The sequence below is a fragment of the Trifolium pratense genome, linkage group LG6 (genome assembly GCF_020283565.1).
Source record: "Trifolium pratense cultivar HEN17-A07 linkage group LG6, ARS_RC_1.1, whole genome shotgun sequence".
NCBI lineage: Eukaryota > Viridiplantae > Streptophyta > Magnoliopsida > Fabales > Fabaceae > Trifolium > Trifolium pratense.
This window is the reverse complement of record NC_060064.1, coordinates 4,294,703-4,320,188: the sequence shown is the minus strand read 5'-3', so window position 1 is coordinate 4,320,188 and position 25,486 is coordinate 4,294,703. Positions and strand designations below refer to the sequence as shown.

Genomic DNA, 25,486 nt, shown 5'->3' with positions numbered 1-25,486 from the left:
CAACATAGAGGCTTGCCAAATGAAATAGGATGAGTCCAAATGAACTGAAAATAGGCTAAGATATCAAGTCTAGTTTTTAATAACAATCCAATCCCTTATTGAACAAAGACACTGCCATGAACATAGATAGTTTGAAAGCAGCTTCACTACAATTAATTATAATTAATATAATAACATACAAAATGACAATTAAACAAATGTGTATTCATATTTTCAGCCTGTAACCACTCCTGCACTCAAACTCTATCAGAGAAACTAACAAAGCTGATGATCTTCTTAAACGCCCATGATCCCTCTACACTGTGAATCCCAGTGTTCCTTTATTTGCTTAATCCTCTCTACCCTCTCGGATTGAAGCCGTTGTTTCCAGTATTCTTGACAGCTGCAAAATTATTAAGTCGAGATAAAACATATAGCAGAAACAATATGATATAAAACTGTGTATTTAGATCTCCCACAGCCGGAGCGGCCAAATGACCGTTAGATCAAGAGAAAGAAGTTAGATAATTGAACAAATGCGACCGTACCTTCGGCCTAACAGAATATTTAGTTCTTCTAAGTGTACAGCGCCTTCATAAACTGCACGCTGCAATATACAAAAGTATAACTTCTTATTATAAGTTTCAAATTAATTTTAATTGGTTTGTATCCAAAAATATTTAGATGATTTTTGCATTACAGATTCTAAACTGCCTCAATCTTTATAGCAGAAGCATAGAACTAATCATAGTTGTTCATCGCCAAGGTGCCTCAAGTGGGTGAATAAAATTACAAAATGTTTATTAACAACTACTGTGGTCCTGTTTGGATCGACTCATTCATGTTTAGCTACTGACAGAATCATTTGTGATATTGTTCGGGAGAGCTTATGGAAAGCTCATGACATGTCTGTAAGCTGTTTTCAGCTCATTTCTATAAACTTTTCATGATGGTTTATGAAAACAACTTATAGGATATATGCAAAAAAGTTTGACTTTATTGTATATTTTGTTATATGATAAGTGTTTATGCTATGAGCGCTTAATTAAGCTGTCTTCCAAACAGGCATATTACTCACCACAAGATTTAAATAACGGAAGCTGTAGAGTTGCTGAGGGAAAGCACAATCAAACTTAAGCTTTGTGCATTCTATAAGATCTAAATAAACAGTAAAATTTAATACCAGCCTTAACATTTGACCTCTAGAAACTAAGCGGAAAATGAAGCACATAATAGGATCCGGATCTTATGAGAACCCAATCAAATGATTCAAATCTAATTAGTCAGCATAGCCATGAGGTTGGTGATTATCCTTTGGTTTGATCTAATCACCATACAACACCTTTTCAATTAAAGAGAAAAATTTCCCTTTATTTGACAAGTATTGCAAATGATCAATTAGTTCTATTAGAGTTTGCCGTTTGCGGTATAATGTCATATCTGTAAGCTTAATTACCTCTCGGCATAGAGGACATTTTTCTTTAGGATTTGCTGCCTTAAGTCCATCGACAATAGATACTGATGCAGCTGAGCAAGCACAAATGTAACAGAATATATGACCGCAAGTCAGAGAAACTGGATCAAACACTGTGTCCTGTCATCCAAGAGCCAAATGGCGAACGATGTCAACATCATATATATGAGGTACTTTAAACCATCTACAAATAAGATGTTTACAAGCATCCTTTTTTGGATAAGAATAAATGTTTCCTTCAGATTAAAAATATATATCCATAATCATTAACTTGACTAGATCAAATAGACGGCCTCGATGTATGAGCAAGTCAAATGAAAAATACGAATGTTCCTAATGCACATAAATTGGGGAAGAATTCATAAAAAATTAACTTACCAAGCATATAGAACAAGTCAAGTCAAGATCAATTTTGATAGAATCAAAGAGGTCACAAGTAAGTGATGGTTTTCCATCCTTAAATGTGAGACGACATTCATCAAACAAAGCAGTTTCCTTCCTCGATTCGACCTTGGTTTCTCTTAAATTAATGTGGAATGCCATAAGCTCACAAAGCCATGGACTTTGAAGAATTTCCTTGTGCATAGTCTGAATCTGTGACTTAAACAACTGTCCTTGCTTCGAATAATGAATCTGCAATTACAACATTAGAGCACATAAATAATCAACTGATAATCAACTTCACCTAAATTGTCTAAACTTTAAATTAGACCACAAAAGTATTTATTTTATCATACCTTATCATATTTCTTTAGGATTTTTCGGATTGCGGTGGCATTTATGAGTGCATAAGTAACCAGATCTTCACCTTCTTGAATAAGAGCAGTATGATTTTTATGAACTTTTCCTTTGAACCATAAAATGTACTTTTTGAAACCAGAAGCAAGATGCAGCTCAAGCAATTTCTGTGCACGTTCATTAAAGCAACCAACTATCTCAGACATTTCACTGAGAAGTGAAGGGAAGAATGTTCCATCACACACTGAAAAATTATACCAAGTTAGCTCAAACACAAGTTGAAAATGCATCAAATATTAAAGGCCAATTTCTCATATTTTCTGCTTAACATGTGCAAATTTGCACTGGATAGAAAAACCTTTTTCATTTTCACTTGTATGTTTGATATGTGGATATGCCAGAATCACGGTGGATATCCAGAATCACGGTGATCCACCGTAATTTTCCAAAAGCTACCTAGTATAGCTTCTGCAAAATCACGATGGATCACCGTGATTCTGATACATCAATGATGAATCTTCTATAACTTTATTGACAAATTAAAATAAACAAAAATATTAGAAAAAGTTCTTAAAGTTTATTTCCATTGGGTCCAAAATTGCTTTGAGATTAACTCATATAATCTAAAAACTACAATAGATCATGCATGCAAGAGAAACAAAGACATAAAAAAACCATCTTTGTAAAAATTAATGATTCAGCTGAGCAAGTAAGAAAAAATCAAAACTTTGAAACAGAGAGAAGAAAAAAAAGAACATTTTGATAACCTGTGCATTGATTGGGACATGTTTGGGATGGTTTATGAGATTGAGAAGAATCTCTACGGCATTTCTTCAAGATTTTTTTGAGCTTCTTCAATCCAACCTCAGGAAGCTTCTTCTGCTGCTGACCTTGCATGTATTCTTGGTATTTTTTGCAGAATTTCATGTTTTCCAAGTAACATTAATCAATGATCCTATGTTTTTTGTCGTTGAAAACGATGAATCTCTTACAAAAGACTGAAAGGGTGTGGACAAAAAATGTGATTCGGTTTGTTTTGTGTCTGTGTTGTGTTCTTATATGTATTGTATGTGAATGTGAATTAGTACTTTGCTTCTCAATTTCTTAGTGTTGCAAACGACCAACAATTTTGACGTCTGCAAATTAAACTGATAAGTTCAGACAGAAACTTTCCCACTTTTTTATTTGAGAAAAGTATATAGTCAAAACATCGAATCTATGGTATTTTATTTTTTGGTACTAGATATTTTAATATACATGATTTTGATTTGTATTTTTCTAAAAATAGGCATGTTCTTAAAAAAAAAAAATTAGTGGAGTTGAAAGATCCTTGAATTCAACTGTTGGATTGAAGAAATATAATGTCGATATCAAATTATTAAGCGGAGTAAGTCAATAGAGACTTACTCCTGGAGTTAACGGATCCCTCCTAAAAAAATATATAAAAGCTTACAAAAAAAAAAGTTAAGGATAAAATGGTAAAGTGATAAAAGTAAAGGTGTTTTAACAATTTATTATTCAACAAAATAAAAATTTAAACAAATATTTTTTGTATAAAAAGTAGGAGTATAAACAAATCTATAACTCATTTTATAGTTTTGTCAAATGTAGTAATTGATTGGTAATCGATAGTGCTCATTTTTTATACGAAGCGTGTTTATCTTCTCAGTATTACAGCGCATACGCATTCAAAACTTTTCCAAGAAGAATCATCTAACCCTTAATAATATTATTTTTATCTTCATTCAATGTTTTTTTTTTTTTAATATAGAAATAATATTATTGATTCAATGATTTAAATTTGTATTGAAATAATTATTTCTTTATTTTTTTACCAATATTGAAACAATTCTTAAGATTTTCTTTTTTGGCAAGAAAAAAAATTCTTAAGATTTAAGAAACATTTATTTAAAATTTTATAATTTTTTTGAGTTATCTAAATATTGACATGAAGTTTTTACAGTCGATATCGATAATTAATCTCCGTCAAAGAATGTGTAGAACACACAATGTGGATTCTCTCTCTGACCACATGCATAAAGATACCCTTACCACTTAAAAGTTAGAAAGCCAGTTCATTGTTGATAAATGGTGAAGTAAACTTTATTACCACGAGTACTAAATCACTCTTTAACAAGCACACTCTAACACACTCTTTTTTATTGATTAAAATTTATATGGGTCCCATAAAAGTTATATGGGTCCACATTTTTTTATGGGACTCATGTGAATTTCAATCAATAAAAGAGAGTGTATTGGAGTGTGTTTGTTAAATAGTGTGTTACTAGCATTATTCATCTTAGAATTTATCTCTCTTACTTTCTCATCCCTTTTGTCCACATTCGATGTATTTAGACATATTCATCAAACAAAAAATGTATTTAGACATTCGTAATAAGTGTGTTATTAGTATGTTCATTCACGTACGTTTCTCGTGATACTATATTTTTATTCTTCCTTACACATGTATGATAAATCCGGCTGTCTTGTAGTACTTGCTTATAATGGTGAATATTTTTCTAAAAAAAACCTCTTATCATTTTTAATTTTTAATATATGAAATATAAGGGATGATTTTTCCATTCAAGACAATAAATATTTTAGGATATAAGTATTCATATTTACTTTTTAAAATGATTCTAGAACCAGGGACGGAACTAGGTATAAGCTAAAAGGGACGACCGCCACCCTTATAATTGTAATATCATGATAAAAATTGTAATTAAAATTGTAATATCATGATAAAAAAAATCCTCTCCTTTTTTTATTTAGTTACTGAAATCTTTCATTTGAATATTGTGATTTCGTCGGAGAGACTCTCTCATAAAAGAGAATTCACTCTCTATTAATAATCTTATATTTTCGCCACCCTCAATCATTTTTTCTGGTTCCGTCCCTGATTCTAGTGAAACCCAAGCTCAGGATCACTCGCATATAAGATTTGTTTTCCGTCCAACTAACACATAATTTTTTTTTAAGAAGTTAAATTAGTCCATCCAAATTAACCCCTAACATATATAATTGACACATTTTGTGTGTCAAACACGGTTTAATTTTTACTCATAAAATTTAAACTATATTATAAGTCAAGTTTATGATGCACAAGTGATACTCCTATGTTTTTTACTATCTATAAATTTTTTCACCATTAAATTAATAAGTTGTATTATTGAATTAAATGATATTCTCCCCATCTCAAAATATAAACAAAAATATGATATTTGATGTGACATCTATATATATATATAATTCCTATATAGTTCTCCTACTATCCATCTTAACCCTAATCCACATCATCCACTTACATCCAATTAAATCACACAATAATGCCACATCACTTCCTTATATTATATCATTTTCATCTCTATTTTTTTTTATATTATATCAATCTCATAATAAATAATAAAGAATTATGCTTCTCCAATTATCCAAAAATTGATGTCACAAGATGTTACAGTTTTCTACATTATTATTGAATTATACCTCTCCAATTATCCAAAAATTGATGTCCCAAGATGTTACACTTTTCTATATTACTATAACATTCCTTAGTGACAATGAAGATGAACATATTTGGATTCTCTTTCAACATTTATCCCATTTAAATGTCAACCGTTTTCATAGAAACAACAAAGAGTTTATAATTTAGTCACACAAAAAAATACGAAGAGTGTATACATTATTGACTTAATTACATTTCTATTGAGTTTAGTTTTTAGTTAAAACAAATTACTCTTTCAAACTATAGCTCCTATCTACCCTCACGTGACTGTTATAGTAGCTGGAAAAGCAAATCTAAAGTTGAAAGTTCGAATTGTTAATGTGTAGAATGTAACAGACAAATACAAATCAAACTGAGGTTACGTCTATGAATATGTTGTTTGTTGATGAAAAGGTGATGTACTATCTTGATATACTTCTCACATTTTCACAAAATCTCTATTGATGTTTTTTTTATTGACTTTTTCCCTTTTTTTTTACTTTGATCATTCAATGTGATAAGATTCTTGCTACTTTGGGAAATAGTTTGGTTTCAAAGATAAAAAAATTGGTTGACGAAGGATCAACATATAAGGTTGAAAATATATTGGTTGGAGGAAGTGATAAGTACATCACTTTATTATTATTATTATTATTATTATTATTATTATTATTATTATTATTATTATTATTATTATTATTTTCATTTTCACAACACTTATTGTTACAATTTATATGAATAATTTTTCAACATTATAACATAAAATACCACATAATACCTGTGCATCGCACGGGTGTGAGACTAGTAAAGTCTAATGATGATACTTCTTTATTATCTAATAATAAAAACAAGTTTCCACAAACTAAAACATTTAGTTTCTGTACAAAAAAAAAAAAACTAAAACATTTAGTCAAAGAAAAAACAGTTATCTCTTCTTCGGCTGCCTCCTTTCTAACCCTAGTTTATTGTTTTTCTTCATCCACCAAAGAGCGGTGGTTTTTGGGTCAATTTTGACTCAAAATTACCTCTCTAATTAGTTTTTTTTATTTAAATAAGTTATTTTCACATATTTGTTTGTTTTAATTTTCCGCATGCGGTGTATTTTGTTGTCCTGCCTTTGTGCGGTGTATTGTTTTGTCCCATCTTTTTGTGCAGTGTTTATTTGTTTCAGGCTAAAGGATTAATTTCGATCTAGTGCAGATTCAATCAATGTCGACTTTTGTGTCATCAACGTTACAAATCCGGAGACATGGATATTTCATATACTTCAATATAGTCGTATTTACATTTGTAGGCATATCCAATTTGTCGTTTTATGCCATTAACATAATATTGTGAGTTTGTTTGCAGATTTATCTTTTTTGTTTTTAGCAACTTAAAATTTGTATTGCATCAATGTATTCTATCAATTTGAATGAATGAATATCGTTTATTTTAATTAAAAAAAAACATTTATCTCAACATTAAATAAAGTTCTGATGTGAAATTTTACTTATACCATCATATTTTAATTAATAATGATGTAAAAACAAGTTTAAATAAACTAAAATAAATGACTGTCTATTTCAAAATTCAAAAATAAATGAATATAAGAAGTTTTAGACATTGTTGTGGAGGCTAAACTTATTATGTGCACTTAATATACACGTGTTAACATGATGAGTCGTAAAGTGTTTGTAAAAAAACATGAGTCATAAAGTATTATGATTTATGAAATATCATGCTATAAATACAAATTTAAAGATTTTCACAAGCCACAACTACAAAGGTTTGTATCCTTTTGGGTGTGACAGTGACGCTTCTTTGTTCCATTCATTACGTTCCTCTCTGATCTTATCTTGATTTTGTGGTTACAGTGTTTTTTCATTGACATTTTACTGCTCTAATCTAAATTAGTGTTTATCCGGTTTTAGTTGTATCTTCACATGTAAAGCAACCGTGTTACCAACTTTATTTGTTCATTATATGACTTTGGCTTTTTCTTGTACCGTTTAATGATTACAGTACATAAAGTGCTACGTGTTAAGATAGTCCTATAAATATAATTTAGTTGACAACTAAAAAATATTTGATGTGTTTGGTTGGAGTATATGTTCAAACCAACGTTGTCAGAACCGGACCGGTCATCGAACCGGCAAGCTCATCAGTTCAAGGTTTAATTGGTCGGATCAAATTCAATCGGGGTCGAACTGTTTTTAATTAAATATATATTTTAATTAATATATAAATAAAAATATATGAATAATTGCTCAATATTTCATAATTTCACACATTAAAAAGATAAAATATCACAAGTCAAAATAAAATAAAATTTATAATTCAAACCAAATGAAGAATAGATGAAAAACAAAAATTTTTCTTATTCCTACGACGTCGTTGTTTTGTTCCATTTTTTTTTTAAAAAAAAAAGTTAAAACGACGTCGTTTGCCCTATTTTTTTTTTAAAAAAATAAAAAATCTGCAAAATCGCTTGAACCGCTCGGCCGGTTTACCGGTTCAAGCGGTTTTTTACCGGTCGATTTCATATCCAGTTTTTGCTCAAAATCGAACCGTTTTCATGACCGGTTCACGGTCCGATCGACCGGTCCGGTCCAGTTTTGATAACCTTGGTTCAAACCCACAATTTATCATTTTAATTAATTTGAGATTCTTGAAACTGGACTATTTATCACTTATGTTGATTCTTTTCTATAGCGGTCCTAGGCACAGGAGATGTGATGCCATAATATTGAGTATAATTTGTTTAGGAGATTTTTGGGTCCCAAAAGTGGTGCTTTATGAAATTAACACTGTTCTTTATTTTATATACTCCACACACTTAAAGTGGTTAAATCAAATCAGTCTTATACTTGATCATTTCTATGGATGAATGGATGGTTATTATGGTTTTTGTTTATCGAGAGAAGCCAAAGAAATCATTGTCATTTGATAGTAATCCATCCGTTACAATATATAAGCAAAAGTCATTTTTAGGTTCATTATTTCATATTTAATGTATTTGGTCTATATTATAGGACAAATACATTAAATATGCAATGAACCTAAAAAATTAATTTTTGTTTATATGTTGTCACGGATGGTGTACGTGCTAGGATCACTACTAATTGTTGAGCAATTTATTGGAAAAAGGCAATTAAACAGTACTGCTACTGTAGTAAAATTTTAGACGCACATAGTATTTTGTGACTTTCACTCACTCCTAATAGGAAATTAAGGAAGTGAAAGAATCTCCATAGTATACAAAATTAAGAAGAGTCTTCAAAAGAGTTGACTTGTTTGTCCGGCAGAGGATAGTCTTCTTCTTCTTAATGGAAGAGCACTGATGCTGCACAACAGCTAGTTAGCTAACAGATTTATGCTGCACAAATCAAGGATTGCACACGAGAAAGAGTTGACATTATAAAAAAAGTTATATTTAGACGGATGGAATGAAAAAAAAATAATCTATATAATATATTTATACAAAGATACTGCTAAAATTTTGGTCGGCCACAAAGACTTGTAAGACGAATATTATCTCTTCTAGAATCTACATTGTAATTAGGGTTGGGAATAGGCCAGGCGGCCTACAGGGGCCTTCGGCCTGGCCTATATAAGCCTGGCCTGGCCTGGCCTGGTTATTAAAAATGCCAGGCTTAGGCTTTGAAAACGGCCTGTTTACATAAATAGGCCAGGCTTAGGCTTCTAAAAAGGCCTACGAAGCCTGATAGGCCGGCCTGTTTATAATAATTATTATTTATATAATATTATTATTTATATCTTATAAAAAAAAATATTATTTATATAAATATTATTAGCTTTTAATTATTGCGACTTTTCGTAATCGTATTTGTTATTTGATTAGTTTTTAATTATTGTGTTAATTATATTATTAGCTTTTTCTTAATGTTGTAGAAATTATAAAAATTTAAATGTGAACTTTTTAAGGCCTGTTTAGCCTATTTAAAAAAACTATATAGAGAAGTTTTAATGTAACACAGGCTTTTAAACAGGCTACAAGGCCAGGCCAGGCTTTTAAAAGGCTCAGGCCAGGCCAAAAAAAATATCATTTGATAGGCCACATGCCAGGCTTAGGCCTGAAAAAAAATCGTAGGCCAGGCTCAGGCCTGTCAAGGCCTGGCCTGGCCTGGCCTGTTCCCAACCCTAATTGTAATTTTTCAACGAGCTACTGGTTAGAGCGGTCGAATACAAAACTTCGAGTAAGTCCACCAAAAGTATCTAGTTAAACAGTGCTTGATACCAACATTCAGGGTGTGTTTGGTAAGTTCAATAAGTTAACTTATAACTTATCTAGCTTATTGGACTATCTTATAAGTTTGTTTAATAAAAATGCATGTGTTTGGTAACAAGCTTATTTACTTAGCTTATAACATTTTTTGATATATTATATCAAGTAGCGAATGAACTTAGAGCTTATAGCTTTTTACATTGTATTTCATTTTTACCCTTATTTATTTTCATTCTTTTTTTTTTTAAATAAAATAATTACTGACGAACAATATACTTCTATGTCATTTTTTACTTACAATAGCTAAATTTGTTAAACACTTAAATTTTATTTTACTAATTTTTCAGTTATAATCTAATTTTTCAGCTATAAGCTAGCATCACAAATGTCATTTTAAAACCGACTCAAAGAGTGTAGTGGATGCCATCTAGAGCAAACAGGTTGGTGTCTCTGAATTTTGTTTTTAAATTTGCAAAACTAAAAATATTATGTCTTTATTTTCGAACTATAAGATTAAGTTAATTAAGCGACAAGCAAATAGAGTTGCTCATACGATTGCTAGAGCGATCGTTTCTTAGTTAATCGCTATACTTTTGAGATACTACCTACTTGTATTGAATAGGCAAAATTACACTACAAGTCATTTATCTTATTTTTTTGTAACATTTTAGTCCTTTATCTTATTTTTGTAACAATTTGGTCCTTTATCTTTTTTTTTGTAACACTTTGGTCTTTATCTTATTTATTTATAAAAAATAAAGGATCAAAATGTTACAAATAAAAAAAGATAAAGGACCAAACTGTTACAAAAAAAAGGGACTAAAGTGTTACAAAAAACAAATAAAGGACTAAAGTGTTACAAATAAAAGATAAAGGACCAAAATATAACAAAAAAAAAGATAAAGGATCAAAATGTTACAAAAAAATAATATAAAGGACTTGTAGTGTAATTTTGCCTATTGAATATTTGTTGCTTATTAAAATGAATTGAGTTTGTTTTTGTAAAAAAAAAAAAAAAGTTGACCGGTGGGCTAGGTCCGTTTTACAACCCAATTTTTTGAGATATTCTAAAAATGCTTCAGAGAAATAAATAGAATCTTGGATCGCGTTAATGGAAACAACGTCTTAGGTGTTAACCTCTATTAAGCGAGAGCGCGAGGCCATACACAAAGTCAAGAGTGGTAAATCGTCTCAGCCGGAGTTTAACTCAGTTGACGGAGAATCACATTTGATATTTATAAGCCGGAATTCGAGCCTAGACACTTAACTTATTAACTTAAAAAAAAATATTAATCTCCAGACCACTTGATAAAAAATAAAAGTGAATTTAGCCTTGACAAATAAATAAAAAATCTAAAACAGACATAATTAAAAAAAAAATCCAAAACGAACAATATACATATATACCTACCTACCATTTGGTCTTTTAAAGATGCTTTTTGTGAAGTGATCCTCAAGAAATTACCACTAATTGACATTGTTGGAAGCTTGGTGTCCTTGGAATAAGTTAGTTACGATTAAATAGTTGGGTCCATTAGGTAAATATTCCTCCAGCACCAGCTAGTAGTAATTAAAGTCTAGAATGAGATACAACAGAATCCCGAATAGTGCGTCCTACGTAAGAACCCGATTCAAATGCTTCATCATCATTATTAATATTAATATTAATATTACATTACATACATGTGGTGTAGTATATAGTATCTATACATACATCCGAATATGAATAATAAATAAAAGTATATTAAAGTAAGAAAACATTATATTATATTAGTAGCCACGAAAATATAATAAGCTAGGTACGTACGTAGATTGAAGAATAGAAGATCCATTATCATGGCTCAGGTTTCAGAGAAACAAGTGATGGTTGTTGGCATCGATGACAGTAATTATAGCTCCTATGCTCTTGAATGGACTCTTGATCATTTGATTACTACACTGCCAAATCCAATCTTCAAACTTGTTCTTGTTTATGCCAAACCTTCTGTTAGTTCTACTGTTGGATTTGTCGGTCCCGGTATATATATATTTTTTCTTATCGTGTTTCATTTTAAATGTGTGTTGTTGTTGATGTTGATGATGATTTTGATTTTGATTTTGTTGTAACAATGTTTGTTTATGTAGGAGCTGCTGAGGTTTTGCCTATTGTGGATGCTGATTTGAAAAAAACTGCTACTTTAGTTATTGACGAAGCTAAAGAAATCTGCACCAAGAGATCGGTAATTATATTTATATTTTGGATGTTGATATGCTTGTTGAATAATCAAAACTATAATTGTTACATAAAAGATGTTAATGCATTAAAATTGTTGCAATCGATGAGAATTCGGAGCAGCCAAAATACACTACCGTAAGATATCTTCTGATAGGTATACATCGTCGAAAGATAGCTTTTGGTGGGATTGATGGGGTTTCTATACCTAGGGAGTTATTTCTCCCTTCCAATCCTTAGGAATATGTAACATGAGAAATGATTAAGTTAGGGAAAGTTTTGCAGCTTCGAAAGGAATAGAGAGGAGTGGATTGGTGGAAAGTAATTTTTGGAATTTGATGAAGAAATGAATAAGATTGAGTAAGTATCAATTCAAAGCACAAACCACCTCTACTAGTCGTAATTCACGGTTGATTAATTTCTATGCATTGACAGTGTAAAATTTATTAAGTCACACCACGGTGCCACTTTTATAAGTTAGTTTCTGATTTGATACATCTGTGAAAAAGTTTTACACTATTTAATAATGGCTTCAAATGCTTAATGAGCTTGTCTGAGAGGTATAACTATTCATTGTTGATACTTTATAATTTTACTTAATTTATGATGTCTTAGAATCAAAATTTAATATATATGCAGACATATGAATTATCATCTGATAAATAGTTTTCTTTTATCAGGTAAAAGACATAGTAGTGGAAGTGGTGGAAGGTGATGCTAGAAATGTTCTCTGTGATGCTGTGGAGAAGCACCATGCATCAATATTGGTTCTTGGTAGTCATGGTTATGGGGCTATAAAAAGGTACAAGTTCATTCTTATCACATTTATCATTCAATTGCATTACAATCATTGGTTGAAATGAGTGTGTGTGATAAATACTTCATTTTTGGATAAACAACTAAATAAAAAGTTTATCGCATAAGCGCTTAACATATAGTAGGTGCTTATTTACTTATTCTTTGAGACTGAATTTATTTGCAGGGCGGTATTAGGCAGTGTAAGTGACTACTGTGCTCATCATGCTCATTGCACTGTGATGATCGTGAAGAAGCCAAAAACCAAACACTGATTTTATCGGCTGCGTGTCTCCATTGTCCTACAGCAATCAGAATAAATATTTTCAGCAAAAGGAAACATTAATGTTCTTTAAAGTTTTCACTAAGTTGTTTGTTCCATGTCATATTGACTCTATAGAATAAGGTTCATTTCACATTTTAGTATGTTTAAAATACTAAAATTAGAACAGGATTTTCCCCTGTCCCAGCCAGTAGCCATTCTGGTACTTTACTTTGTTTATGATCAACTTTTGTAAATGTGACTGTTCTATGCATAAATGAATAATAATCATATATGTCTGGGGTGATTTTGTCCATTCCTTAACTCTATTGCTTCTACCATAGACCGCGTACAAAATATGATTCTAGCTACCGAGCCGAACCAAGTTGTGTTCAGGCTTAGCAGAGTCACAGACCATGAAATTGAGTCTATAATTCGCGCATTTTGTGATTAAATGCCTAAATGTTTTAGCATCCCGCAAGAGCAAGAATCAATTTCAATATAAAAAAATCTATTCTTTTACTTACCAGGGCTATAAGCATTATAGTTCATTGCACTGATGTTATTTCTCTTCACTGCTCATGTATGACCATAGCAAAAGACCTAGTTCATAGTCTTCTTGAAGCAAGACGTGCAGCATCACATCTTTGATTCCGGAAGAATTCACTTTATAGCGCGAAAAAAGTGACAAATCAATTCCTCTTAGATCAGGAAATCACATAAGAGAAAAGAATAGCAAATCATGGTCATTAATTTGAAAATTAATGTTTGACATTTAAACAGAAACTTAATAATTTGCAACACATTCCCTAAGTTAAAGCAATGTGTTGGATTTGGGTCAATTCAGTACAAGTTGATGTCCCTAATCACTTCTGTTCAATGGATCTTGCTGTCTGGTTGGAGATTAATTTGTCATCCCAAGCTGGTTTTTCGAGTTCTATAAGATGGAGTATTACATAGGCAACTGCTTGTCATTTTTTATGGACAGAATTAAGGAAACCCGTGCCGTAGTCACAAAGTTGGTTCACCAATATCATCATATTGTTGGGCAGCATCAAAAGGCGGATACCGTGCCTAGAACTCAGGTGCATGTTGGTACGAAGAATCTAGCCTGATGTAGGATGGGTTAAGTTACTGATGGGGCATCTAAGACAGGTGATCGAGCTTCGTGGGAAGATGGTGAATAGTTGTGCAGATTTTCATTGGAGTTACTGTGAGGCGAACATTTTTGCAGGCACCCTTTCCCCACCGTGCCTAAAGCTAAAGTTTCACATTCATACCGTGAGGCAAACATTTGTGCGTATGTTTTACCTTCTATTCGCTTAGTTACTGCTCATTGTCTTGGGATTTCCACTCCAAGACTAGTCATTGTGTAGGTTTGCCTTCTAGACTTCAGTCCCTTTGTTTCCCAGCAGAAAATGTTGGGAAAGCAGCAATATTGTAATCATAAAACCTTCTGAAGATTGCAGAATAAAACAGTAAACGATTTTTTTTGCAAATACAAATAACTCTGAATTCTTAGTAATGCTTTCCCACTGCATTCCTCCTATGACAGAGAAGGGTAAAAAAACATAAATTGAAGAAACTCAGGAATTGTTGATTTAAACCATGCAATAGAAGCGTGTGATAATTAACCGCGCAAAAACCAAATCAAACATTTTTTATGAGCCGATGGTTAAAGAAGTTAACAGACCAGAATTCAAGTCATGATGAAGGAGAAAAATACTAACACTTTGCCCGATTAAAAAAATACATTTTTTTATGAGGTCGAGATAGTAGAACTAAAAATCTAGAAAAACCACATTGGAAATACCAGAAACCCCTGCAAAGTTCAAGAAAGATTGGAAATTCTGGATCACATGTCACAACTAGATATCCCAATCTGACATGAGTCAATATAAGTGCATAACCACTTGCAAAATCTGTTAAATGTTTAAAACACACTCTTCCCAAATAACAACATTCACATGCTCTCAGCAAATACCAGCCATTTTCAAAATCTAAAATCAACAATAAAAATAATCAAGACAAACTATGTCATGCCTTGTCACAAATTGGACCAAACTCTTCAAATCACACAAACAGCTTGATATATATAAAATAATAAAATGAAGAAGTACAAACACAAAATACAAATGAAATTAAATACTACTCTCATATGAGATCTTTCTCCTCATATTACAGAAATAAATAATGACAATTATTAAGTTCAGTAAATAAAAGACAGAACATAACAAAACAAAAAATTACAAAATAAAGAGAAAGAATGATCAAGTTGTATGAAGCATATACACAGACACGGACTGAACACAACACTGACACGTTGATACCGTTAATAATGTGAGAAAATGAATAATTCATAGTAATCATAAGTGCCGGTGTCATGACACCGACGCGTGTCTGACTCCGAAAAATCCGAGGAGTGTTCGTGCTTCATAGATCAAGTGTACATAGGAACATCAGTCCAAGCACCAGAAACATGACCATTATCACAAACAAATGCTCTAACAACAGGTTCACCATCATCATGATAACCAAATCCTCTTCTCAAACAAAAAGCAGAATGAAGATCCCAAGTATGATTACAAGAACAAAAAGCACATGGCAAATCAATTTTCCTCCGATTACTACAATCATTAACAGTTTTCCAAACACGTGTCTTTTTGAAATTCATAAAAACACCTCTAAAAACTCTATACTTTCTTTTCTCTTCCAAATGAACACAACCTGGCCAATCACAAACATATAAACAATCATCACGAAATTGTCTTGCAAGTAACTTACTTCCTTGTTCTCTGCTAAGTGTCCATTTTCCAGTAGCTAAATGTGAACTCAATGACCCATTAACTTTTATTTTCTTAGATTCTGGTGGAACATCAACCACCCCAGTTCTAATCGTATTCTCTTTGGATTCTTCTTGCTCTTGTTGATGATTAGATTCAGAATCTGCATAAAGGGTATCATGATAAAGATCATCATAAAGTGACCAATAAGTAGAACATTCATTTGACTGCTGAACAAGAGAACATGAAGGTGTTGATGATGATGAAGTTATGGATTGTTGATGTTGGTTTTCTTCAGGTGAATCAGCAGTGTTGAAGAGGATACCAGCATGAACAAGACCAGGACAACAAAAGGGTAATTTGTGAAGAGAATGATCTTGTGATGAAGAAACAAGAAGTTGTGAAGGAATTATAAGAGAAGTTTTGTTTTTCCAACAGAAATCATGGATTAAAGAATTGAGTTTTGTGGAAACACAAGAAAGACGAGCCCAATCACGAGGGTCATCTTCAATTTTCCATAGTATGTTGAGAATTATGTCATCTGTTAATTCTGACAACATGTTTTTGGATTGAGATGATGGATGGATCTTTTTTTTGTGTGTGGTTCAGAAATAAGAACATTGAATGAATGAAGCAGTGTTGAAAATGTGACACGGTGTGTTTGATTATGGTGAGATACTGTGTATATATACATGGAATAAATTAATGAGACAGCTTGTAGTAAGAAAATATTGTAGTAAAAATATAGGATGAGTACTTTTTTCTATAATTGTCAATATAACAAAAAGATATTTTTTTTCCAAAATTAATCTATATTTTACTTATTTCAACTTTTCACCAACCCAACTAGCTTTCTAGTCATTAGACCTCATTATACTATATTTTTAATATAAAAAAAAATAGAAAAAAATTGTATAATAAGAATATAGTGTGACACACTGACCAATGTTTTAAAAACCGAACCGGACCGGCCGGTCCGACCGGTTCGATCACGAACCGGTGCCATCGGCGGTCCGGACGACTAGCAAGAACCGCTAGTCAGTGGAACCGGTCAAAAACCGGTGTGAACCGGTGTGAACCGGGAAAACCGGTGAACCGGTGAACCAAAGAATTCCTTTCAACTCTATGGAGTTCAGATCGACAAGAAAGGTCCAGAGTTGTTTATCTGAGACTTTTCAACTTATTCAAACTCCATAGAGAGAAAGGAATTCGTGTTGCAAATACGCCAAATGTGTTGACCCGATGAAGTTGTCGCCCCGTTGAAATTGAAGATTGTTTGATTTAAATTCAAAATTGTTTGATTGTAATTAATTTTAGATTGTAATTTTAGGTTTCAATTTTATGTAATCTTCCCCCTTGGTTGAATGTTCTGTAATTTTTTATGCAGAAAACAAAAATCTTGTATTTGTGTTATAATAAAGAGAGTGATTCTTTTTTATTATTACTGTTTTTCTTGATCGATGGAATTTTTATCTATTATTTATATGTCATTCCTTTAATTAGTTACATTTTGTTAAGTAGTGTTCATTTCAATTTGCAGATTCAATTTGCAGGTTCAAATCATATAAATCATATAAATTCAGTTTGCAGTTTGATGGGTAATTTGTGGAAAAATGTGGTTTGACCTGCAAACTGTGTTGCCGTCAACATGTATTACTCGTTGGAATATTCTGCATTTTTTTATGCAGAAAAAAATTGTTTTGTGTGGCTTGTTGTTATAATAAAGAAAATTCCTCATATCTGATGCACAATTGTTATTACAAAGAGAAGTGCTAAGTGTGGGTTGATATAGATATGTATATTGCTATGAAATGGGTTATCGTAACAAAGGGGATTTGAATGATTTTGGGTGAATTCATGTCTTTGATGTAACAGGTGAAAGCAAGGAAAGTAGACAAAGCAAGTATTATGTACTAAATTCATACAAGAATTGACACAAGTTGTATTGAATTGTAATCGCTATAAAGCTATTAAGTGTCTAGCGGTGCTGGTACAGACAAATAGAGGTGATGGCAGAGAATGGTGTTGAGACAGACGGAGAGTTAATCTCAGCGGCGAGTTGCAAGGAAATGACGGCGGTGAATGATTAGCAAGGAATCTAAACAGTGAAATTGTGTAAGGGAAGAAGACGAAGAAGAGGGACGTGATTAGAATGCGAGTTGCAAGGAGATGATAGTGGTGAATGATTAGCAAAGAGTTTACGCGTGTCTTTCAATTTTTTTCTTTTTTAACTTGAACCGCTGATTTGTTTTATTGCCACATGTCACAGATCTAGACAACTAATGGAGGAAAAGGAGGATATACTAATGGAGCTGATCTCAACTCCTAATTACTACGGTAAATACAAACATTGGCTATTTAAAACAACCAATTTTTTTTTATTATTTTTTTAAAAAATTATATGAAATGATCAAATGCAACATTTATTTTATAGAACAAATGAGAGTAATTCATAAGATAAAAGTAAAATTGTTTTTAGTTATCACCAGACTAAGAATGAAAAGTAATTTGAAACAAAAAGAAGAAAAAACTAAAAGTTTGGTAGAGAAGATTCATTGAACCTTGTAATATAGTAACTTGAGTAGGTGAAATTTAAATTGTTTTTTTTTTAATCAGAAATTTGAGTTCAAATTTATATGGTTATATAAGTGTTCCGGTGACAATTTCAAAATATTAAAATAAACGCAAATGAAAGTAAGAACGATAATTTTACTTAATTGTTTGTATTAGTGTATCAATATGCTTCTATTATTATAAAAATGTAAAGGGCCAAACCATTATTTTCATCTTTAGAAATGAATATCGTTTTTGTCAAAATTATAATTAAGTTCAGAAACACTTCTAATTTAATGAAACAAACTTATAAACTATAAGCTAATTTATTTATATCACCAAACATATATTTTTGGTTATATGAAAGTAAAAAATATATTTTTTCTACTTGTGTGGTTATAAGCTAATAAAATAAATGTAAAAAATAAATTACCAAACTTTTTTTTTTGTGGGTGCTTAAACTAAATTATTTGACTTCCCAAACAAACAAACTATAGTGAAATAGGTTATATGAATATTGTATAAGGTTGACACTTACTTTGTACATTTTGTTGCAGCATCATTGCATACCATAATAGACTCTTTTATTATATTATTTTTTTTCTCAAACTTGAACCGTAAACCTCGAACCCCTTAACTTTAATCAAAATTGACCATCCGTACCGCAAGACCGACATAGAATGAGGTCCCGTAAAAGAACATATGATAGAAGTGATCACCAGTAATAAATGAACAGTTCAGTGATGATGAAGAAACAGTGAGCGTCTATCACTTTCAATGGAGAGTTGAGAGCAACAGCACTTGAAATAAAAATAAATGAAAGAAAGGTGAACCACACAAGTAGAAAAGGACAGACAGACAGAGCACCAACCAACCACACACCAAAGAAATGTTGTTTTAGATTACTAGCCGTTCTTGGCAATCAACTTGTCTCACACTCACTCTATACCACCTACCATTAAAATCCACCTTATCTCTACGTACTTCATAACCACATATTTCCTATCTAAGCAAAAAGGATGACAAGGACATTCTCATAAAACAAAGAGATCATAGACAACCACATCATCTTTTTTGTCAGTTTAAGTAGTCCGGTGACTAAAAATTAAACGTTAAAGATAAATAAATAGATGTATCAGAGTTCAATCTCCATTGCTATCACCATTGCTGCATAGTTCTCACAGTTACTACAACAATGGCCTTTGTTTATTTTGTAGACATAAAAAATTACCGCACTTGATTACAATAACAATACCTAAAGACACCTTTGATAAATTTTCAACCATGGTACAGGTGGTTTTTTAGGCAAGAATGACACATACTCTTTACTTTTTAGATTAGAAGATTTGAATGAAGAATAAAAATCAGATCAACTTGCAAAAGTATAACTGAGTGAAAGCTACAAGTAAAATTATTTAATAGGGAGGAAAGGAATACTACAAGTATGACTGACTGATGCTAAAAGTTTGGATCCTCTTAGGTAATAGGAATCTGTTTGGTTCATTGGAGGAAAGAAATTTTAAAATGTCATATTTAGTTCATCTAGACTAGGGAGAGATATTTAATTGAAGTGTAAAATTACATTTTGAACCTTGGTTTGAAGGAAAAAAAGTGAAATGAAAGAAAATTACAATGAACTTGGACTAGACACACCCTATGATATTTGAGGTCATGTTAAATAAAATGATATTTAAGTAAAAAATTATAAATAAACATCTTTTCCCCATTTATTGGCTTGGGAATGATTTTGCTCTCCTCTCCATATCTTTCCAATTTCCAATCAAAACATACCCTAAATCAATCTCCTCTAATGCATTTATTGCCAATCAAACAGACCCTAAATAAATCAGGCCAAAAAGACTGGGCAAATATGTCACAATAACATTTATAATGTAATACAGCCAATACAAATTACCAAATAGTATGACATTCATCAGTCTAATACCATATAAAATTAAGGTCTATCAAATTCCTCAACCTAAGGCGCCAAAAGGCACAGGTCTCAAGTACAATTCAAAGGAGTTTTAAGTTCAAACTTCAAACAACTTCAACCCAAATAAGTGTTTCTCGGCCAACAACAATTATCCCTAGAAAAAACTTTGTAGCACTCACCATCATCCACTTCTTTATTTGCAACAATCAGCACTCATCTGCCAGATCAAGTCCCAATCAAAATAAGGTTGAATATAATGTCAATACTCAAACAAAATTAATAGAGAAAGTCATGTAATGCAAGGCAATTAGATATCGGGGAAAAAAACAAGAAATCGAGATGGTGACCTGGACAAACTCTTGCTCCGGCTCCTGCTCCTACTTGGACTCCTGCTAGCACTGCGTTTTTTGGGGCTTTTATTACGCTGATAAATAAAAGCATCAGTCAGGGAAGGTCCAAAAAATCAAAACCGTACCTAACTGCAAATGTCCTTTCTATGTTCCAAAACACCATACAAACCCCATCCCACAATAGTAACAAACAATTTCTTGGACGTCATATAACAATAACAAGAAAAATGAGATTTCATCTACTCCACCCATGTGATTTTGAGGTAAGGTGTGACGTGATTTAAAAAGCTAAGACCCCAATTCTGTGATGCAAAAGACAACATCCAACAGCATGTTCAGAATGACATGCATGTACACATCTTGCCCAAAGAAATTCTTGTTTTCGTCCCAATTGGTCATATTGAAAAACGTATTGATTTTAAAACACATTAACTCATTCGGCCAATTCAAAGGACAAAAAGCAAATTAATGTTCACAAAGACAAAAACAAAATGTTCAGTGGTAGTAAGAGAAAATTCACTCACCGGAGGTAATGGAGACCTAGACCTTGAACGTGATCTGCAAAAGTTCCACAAACAACAGAATTTAAATCCACAAGTTCCCTTATCAAATTTGATCCAACAGCCTTGATGCCTCTCCAATGTCACAGTTTGCAAACCCAAGAGAGGTAAAATATCAAGTATCATAAAATATAAAACAGCCCAACAGAGAGAAGGCCAGAGAATGAAAAGTTATGGGAATCAAATGTATAATAATATGATGAAAAATGAATGGAAAATGAATGAAAAATAAACCATCACACGTTTCAACTTTAAGACACCAGTGGACTGGGGAAAATAAATCTTTCACTGCAGTGCACCAAAAAATCCAGATAGTGCACCCTATTGGCTTGGCAATTCTTGAAGCCCACGATTGTTATGAAATTATCCTAGTGCCATTGTTGGAGATTTCCAAATCCCAATTGCCTTTAAACACAAGACATCCAGCTCTAAAATGACAATCCATGATCTCCTTGTTTTCCCAATCTAGCACCCATGGACATTTACATGCTAAAAGTATTAGAACAAATGTACTATGAGGGTATCCAAAGTCACCCATCTAAAAAATATCATACCTCCACAACCAAATTGAGTTGCAGGCAATTGAACCAAATCCCACCAAGTCCCTAAATTCCAATTTCCAGTATGCCGCAATTTCCATATCTAAGAAAAAACAAAGGAATTTTCACAAAAACAAAAGGAAACTGAAAGAGAACATTCCGAAAAGGAGCCATGTTTCTCCTGGTACCGCACGAACAATGCATGAAAGAAAGAAAGAAAAAAAGAAGCGGGAGGGGATTTGAAGAGAACAATAGTTTGCGTAAAGGAAAAAGTTATTAAAAGAGGTTTCATAGAGAAAGATGATATACACTCTCATTTACAAACTAGTTGAGCTATGACATCCACTTTTGATAAAAGAAGGGTGTTTATCAAAACAAGTTCACTACGATGCTTGTCAACACGAAACAAAAGATTGAATGAAAAGACAACTGGCTTCCATAGGACAAAACAATAGAAACTAAGATGTTCCTACTAAAACTTTGCCAAGAAAAGATATGCATGAAATTCAATTGTTTCTGGAATTAAAACACCAATTCCTTCTATTTTGATCATTATCACAATATCCATAATTACAGAATGTCCCCCGTGCAACCTATTAATATGCCTCCTCTGGGAGGACACTTTCGGTCCCTGTACATATCTAAGAGCCTAAGAAGCACCAATAGAATTATTAAAATGCTCGAGTTGGGAATCAAACCCAAACAACGATGAAAAATCTACTTCAAAAGATTAGCGATATACAAATAGTAACAGACATGTACATATTTAAACATTTAACATTACATACCCTGATAAAGAACGGGATCTAGATCTTGAGCGAGAACGAGAAACTGATCTTGCTGGAGATTTAGCTGGCGAACGTTGTGAGGATTTACCCTTAGGAGATTTGCTGTTTGACGAACATAAGTTTTATTAAGAAAAAATCATCATGGAATCTTTAAAAAGGAATGACTTAGAAAATAAAACCATATTGAAAATACCTTTGGCTATGGCCTGGACTGCGGCTACGGCTACGGCTGCGACTACGGCTGCGACTGTAGCTTCTTCCTCTACTCGGACTTCTAGAGTCCCGCCTTGAATCATACTCCCTCACCTACATGGGCAAAAGAGAAAAACAAGAATTTAGTACGTAGCACGCGCACTAGTAAAGAAATACAAGTTTTAACAAACAAATTCGGGTCATACTCGAACATAAGACTTGGAAAATGCATTTCGGAACTCAGAGTCATCAAGCTTTTTGATCTGCAGAAAACAAAATGTAAAATCAAAACATTGAAAATAATCTAGCTATTTATAAGATATGACATAATGCCAAGCTCATGAAAAGCTATCCTTTGAAATAAATAAAAATATAAGGTGGTAAAGTGGCTCACAGCATATTTCATATCATCGTAGTTTGTGTAATCCACGATCCCAGTAGTACCTGTAAATCAATCACAATACAGTAAAGAGCTCTGAGAGTTGTAACAAAAGTATTGAACTTCTCTGACAGGCTAAAATGCCGCTATAATATAAAGGGCACTAAGATGATAGATGACGGAAAGGGGGATGACAAACCAGCAAATAATTACTAATACATAACATCTAAAGGTACAACTAGAACCGAAAAAAGTCATCTGAATGTCCCGTACCCCTTCCATCATGAAAAACTTGTGAAAAGCAAACATCCCCTGCTTTTCGCATGTGATCCTGCATTTTAAGAAAACAGTTATCAAGACATTATCAATAAGCTCCCAAATAAATTATCTGATAAAATGGTAAAGAACATCCTATTTCACCTTAAGATCCTGCCAGGATGCAGAAGAGGGCAACCCATTGACTAGAACTGCAAAAGAGGACGCAAAGATTTCAGAAGCATGCCAAAACATCCCAAGATAAAACCAAATAAATGTTCCAAAAAGCCTACACACCGCGATATTCAGAACGTCTGGATACTCCACGTCCACCCCGGCCATTGGTATGACTACTATATCGATCTCTTGAAGATGAATTACCAGTACCACGACCACCATGAGCAGCCTCCACCTATAAAGATATGAGTTTAAACAATATTAGGCACTGTGATCATCACCTCCCCTCTTCTGACAGAAGTAATTAAGGTTATCATATCATTAAAGAATTTAATTGTAAGGTATAAGTAACCAACCCGTAACCGGTGCCCATCAAAATCATAGCCATCACGCCCGCGAATTGCATCCTCAGCATCTTGATAATCTTCAAACTACAAAAATCAGTCATCTATTAGAAACTAACACAACTAAAAAAAAAAAACGGAATGATACATAAACTATGTAGCTCCAAACTGACCTCTACAAATGCATAACCAGGGGGCCTTGGCGGAACCTTTAGGTCAATGTGAGTTATATGTCCATACTACAAAAGTGAAATTAACAACGAATATGAGCCAATGTAGGTATAAATCATAGCAAGTTGATGTCTTTGAATTTCAAATTGTAGATTAAGGTAATATTAATTTCAGAAAATCACCCAACAGTTAAAAATCAAAACCCTAACTAGTTAAGAGCATAATTCGAGATCAGAATGCAAATAAAATAAAAGAAAATAAAAAGAAGCAGAAAAGAACCTTCATAAACAAATCTTCAACTTCTCTTTCACGGATATCGCCAGGTAGATTACCAACATAGACGGTTCTGCTGGAGCGTCTACTCATTCTGTTGTTCTACAACAAAATTGCGAATTGAGCGAGGAAATTGAATTAATCGTGGAGACAAGAAATTGGAACGAGATTAACAAGAATTGAAATTAAAGAGATGAATTAGGTACCTTTGATTGATTGAAGAGGGAAAATAGGGATCGGTGGCGTAGCGGTGAGAGGTTGTTCGAAGGTTAGGGTTTTAATTTTGGGGGGAGCCAGCCAGCGAACGAAAGGGTATTTATTTGTTCTGTTCTGATCTGATGATGCCTTTCGATTCGAGTTTAAGACTAGTATTTTTTTTTTGGCCAATGGTAGTCCTAGATTGTCTGTGCGCGTCGCACGTGACTCTGCATAGCTGTGTACTGGTAGTAGTACTTGACACGGATATTTGATACTTATGAGTATTTAAAAAATATTTTTTATGTTGTCAAAAAAAAAAAAAAAGATTTTTTACAGTGTATTGTTTTTTGTTAAAATATTTTTAATAAAGATTTTCTTATAAAGTTTTAAATGAAAAAATCAGTTTAAATAATTTCAAGACTTATAAATTATTTTTTAGTAAAAAAAAAACTTATAAAATATTTCCTTAAGTTTAACTTAGTTGATACTTGATACTGCTAAATTTAACTATATAATATGTTGATTATCACTGGTTAAGTTAAGTATTGCGGTTTAGTTTGGTTTTATGAAATGAAAATCGCAAACCAAACCAAACTGCGTAGTTTAGAAAAAAATGACACACGCGATTCAAACTAAGTGCGATTTTTTGCGGTTTTTCGGTTTGAATTGGTTTAGTTTGCGGTTTTACTTTTGGATTTGTTCGGATATGAACACCCCTGTGTTGGATATAAATTTGGTATTTATCAATCAAATATAATTGGTGGGTCCAATATTTATTTGGAGGTGATATTGTTAAAATAAAACTTTCAAAGGTGGCGTCGA

General features: G+C 32.4%; 4 protein-coding genes across 7 annotated transcripts; 1 reads left to right on the top strand and 3 right to left on the bottom strand.

Moving 5' to 3' along the window:
* Positions 1 to 127: 127 nt before the first annotated feature.
* LOC123893054 (E3 ubiquitin-protein ligase BAH1) lies at positions 128 to 3,463 on the bottom strand. The gene is made up of 6 exons (XM_045942973.1): positions 2,959 to 3,463; positions 2,191 to 2,435; positions 1,832 to 2,086; positions 1,436 to 1,573; positions 528 to 586; positions 128 to 382 (listed from the first exon to the last, which is right to left on the bottom strand). Exons 1-6 carry the CDS (start codon positions 3,116 to 3,118, stop codon positions 277 to 279), a joined length of 963 nt encoding a protein of 320 aa, XP_045798929.1. The 5' UTR covers positions 3,119 to 3,463; the 3' UTR covers positions 128 to 276.
* An 8,031-nt stretch (positions 3,464 to 11,494) lies between these two features.
* On the top strand, positions 11,495 to 13,485 carry LOC123889370 (universal stress protein PHOS32-like). The gene is made up of 4 exons (XM_045938671.1): positions 11,495 to 11,917; positions 12,025 to 12,119; positions 12,793 to 12,914; positions 13,095 to 13,485. The coding sequence occupies exons 1-4, from the start codon at positions 11,737 to 11,739 to the stop codon at positions 13,180 to 13,182; spliced, it is 486 nt and encodes a 161-aa protein (XP_045794627.1). The 5' UTR covers positions 11,495 to 11,736; the 3' UTR covers positions 13,183 to 13,485.
* Positions 13,486 to 13,889: 404 nt separating this feature from the next.
* LOC123889369 (phytochrome A-associated F-box protein) lies at positions 13,890 to 16,664 on the bottom strand. Its single transcript, XM_045938670.1, has one exon. The coding sequence runs from the start codon at positions 16,510 to 16,512 to the stop codon at positions 15,610 to 15,612; it is 903 nt and encodes a 300-aa protein (XP_045794626.1). The 5' UTR covers positions 16,513 to 16,664; the 3' UTR covers positions 13,890 to 15,609.
* A 3,699-nt stretch (positions 16,665 to 20,363) lies between these two features.
* Positions 20,364 to 24,906, bottom strand: LOC123888756 (serine/arginine-rich-splicing factor SR34-like). Of its 4 annotated transcripts, none has more exons than XM_045937915.1 (14): positions 24,673 to 24,906; positions 24,473 to 24,568; positions 24,196 to 24,261; positions 24,035 to 24,109; positions 23,799 to 23,913; positions 23,667 to 23,713; positions 23,520 to 23,577; positions 23,262 to 23,311; positions 23,074 to 23,130; positions 22,869 to 22,981; positions 22,676 to 22,777; positions 21,313 to 21,346; positions 20,786 to 20,862; positions 20,364 to 20,655 (listed from the first exon to the last, which is right to left on the bottom strand). In XM_045937915.1, exons 2-14 carry the CDS (start codon positions 24,557 to 24,559, stop codon positions 20,652 to 20,654), a joined length of 885 nt encoding a protein of 294 aa, XP_045793871.1. In that variant the 5' UTR covers positions 24,560 to 24,568; positions 24,673 to 24,906; the 3' UTR covers positions 20,364 to 20,651. The 4 variants fall into 4 exon arrangements, 3 of the variants coding, with proteins under 3 accessions (XP_045793871.1, XP_045793872.1, XP_045793873.1); XM_045937916.1 differs by having other exon boundaries at positions 24,473 to 24,560; positions 24,673 to 24,831; XR_006802279.1 differs by lacking the exons at positions 20,364 to 20,655; positions 20,786 to 20,862; positions 21,313 to 21,346 and adding exons at positions 21,487 to 21,813; positions 21,903 to 21,990 and having other exon boundaries at positions 24,673 to 24,833.
* Positions 24,907 to 25,486: the final 580 nt, after the last annotated feature.

What these genes read in the sequence shown, in the direction of transcription:
- LOC123893054 (XM_045942973.1), bottom strand. Translation starts at nt 3,118, where the DNA reads ATGAAATTCTGCAAAAAATACCAAGAATACATGCAAGGTCAGCAGCAG. An exon ending in AATGTCCTCTATGCCGAGAG is followed by an intron (nt 587 to 1,435) that starts GTAATTAAGCTT and finishes TGTATATTGCAG; the next exon opens with CGTGCAGTTTATGAAGGCGC. An exon ending in AATATTCTGTTAGGCCGAAG is followed by an intron (nt 383 to 527) that starts GTACGGTCGCAT and finishes ATAATTTTGCAG; the next exon opens with CTGTCAAGAATACTGGAAAC.
- LOC123889370 (XM_045938671.1), top strand. Translation starts at nt 11,737, where the DNA reads ATGGCTCAGGTTTCAGAGAAACAAGTGATGGTTGTTGGCATCGATGAC. An exon ending in AAATCTGCACCAAGAGATCG is followed by an intron (nt 12,120 to 12,792) that starts GTAATTATATTT and finishes TTCTTTTATCAG; the next exon opens with GTAAAAGACATAGTAGTGGA. An exon ending in GGTTATGGGGCTATAAAAAG is followed by an intron (nt 12,915 to 13,094) that starts GTACAAGTTCAT and finishes ATTTATTTGCAG; the next exon opens with GGCGGTATTAGGCAGTGTAA.
- LOC123889369 (XM_045938670.1), bottom strand. Translation starts at nt 16,512, where the DNA reads ATGTTGTCAGAATTAACAGATGACATAATTCTCAACATACTATGGAAA.
- LOC123888756 (XM_045937915.1), bottom strand. Translation starts at nt 24,559, where the DNA reads ATGAGTAGACGCTCCAGCAGAACCGTCTATGTTGGTAATCTACCTGGC. An exon ending in TTGATGGGCACCGGTTACGG is followed by an intron (nt 23,914 to 24,034) that starts GTTGGTTACTTA and finishes ATATCTTTATAG; the next exon opens with GTGGAGGCTGCTCATGGTGG. An exon ending in TTTCCAAGTCTTATGTTCGA is followed by an intron (nt 22,982 to 23,073) that starts GTATGACCCGAA and finishes TTGCCCATGTAG; the next exon opens with GTGAGGGAGTATGATTCAAG.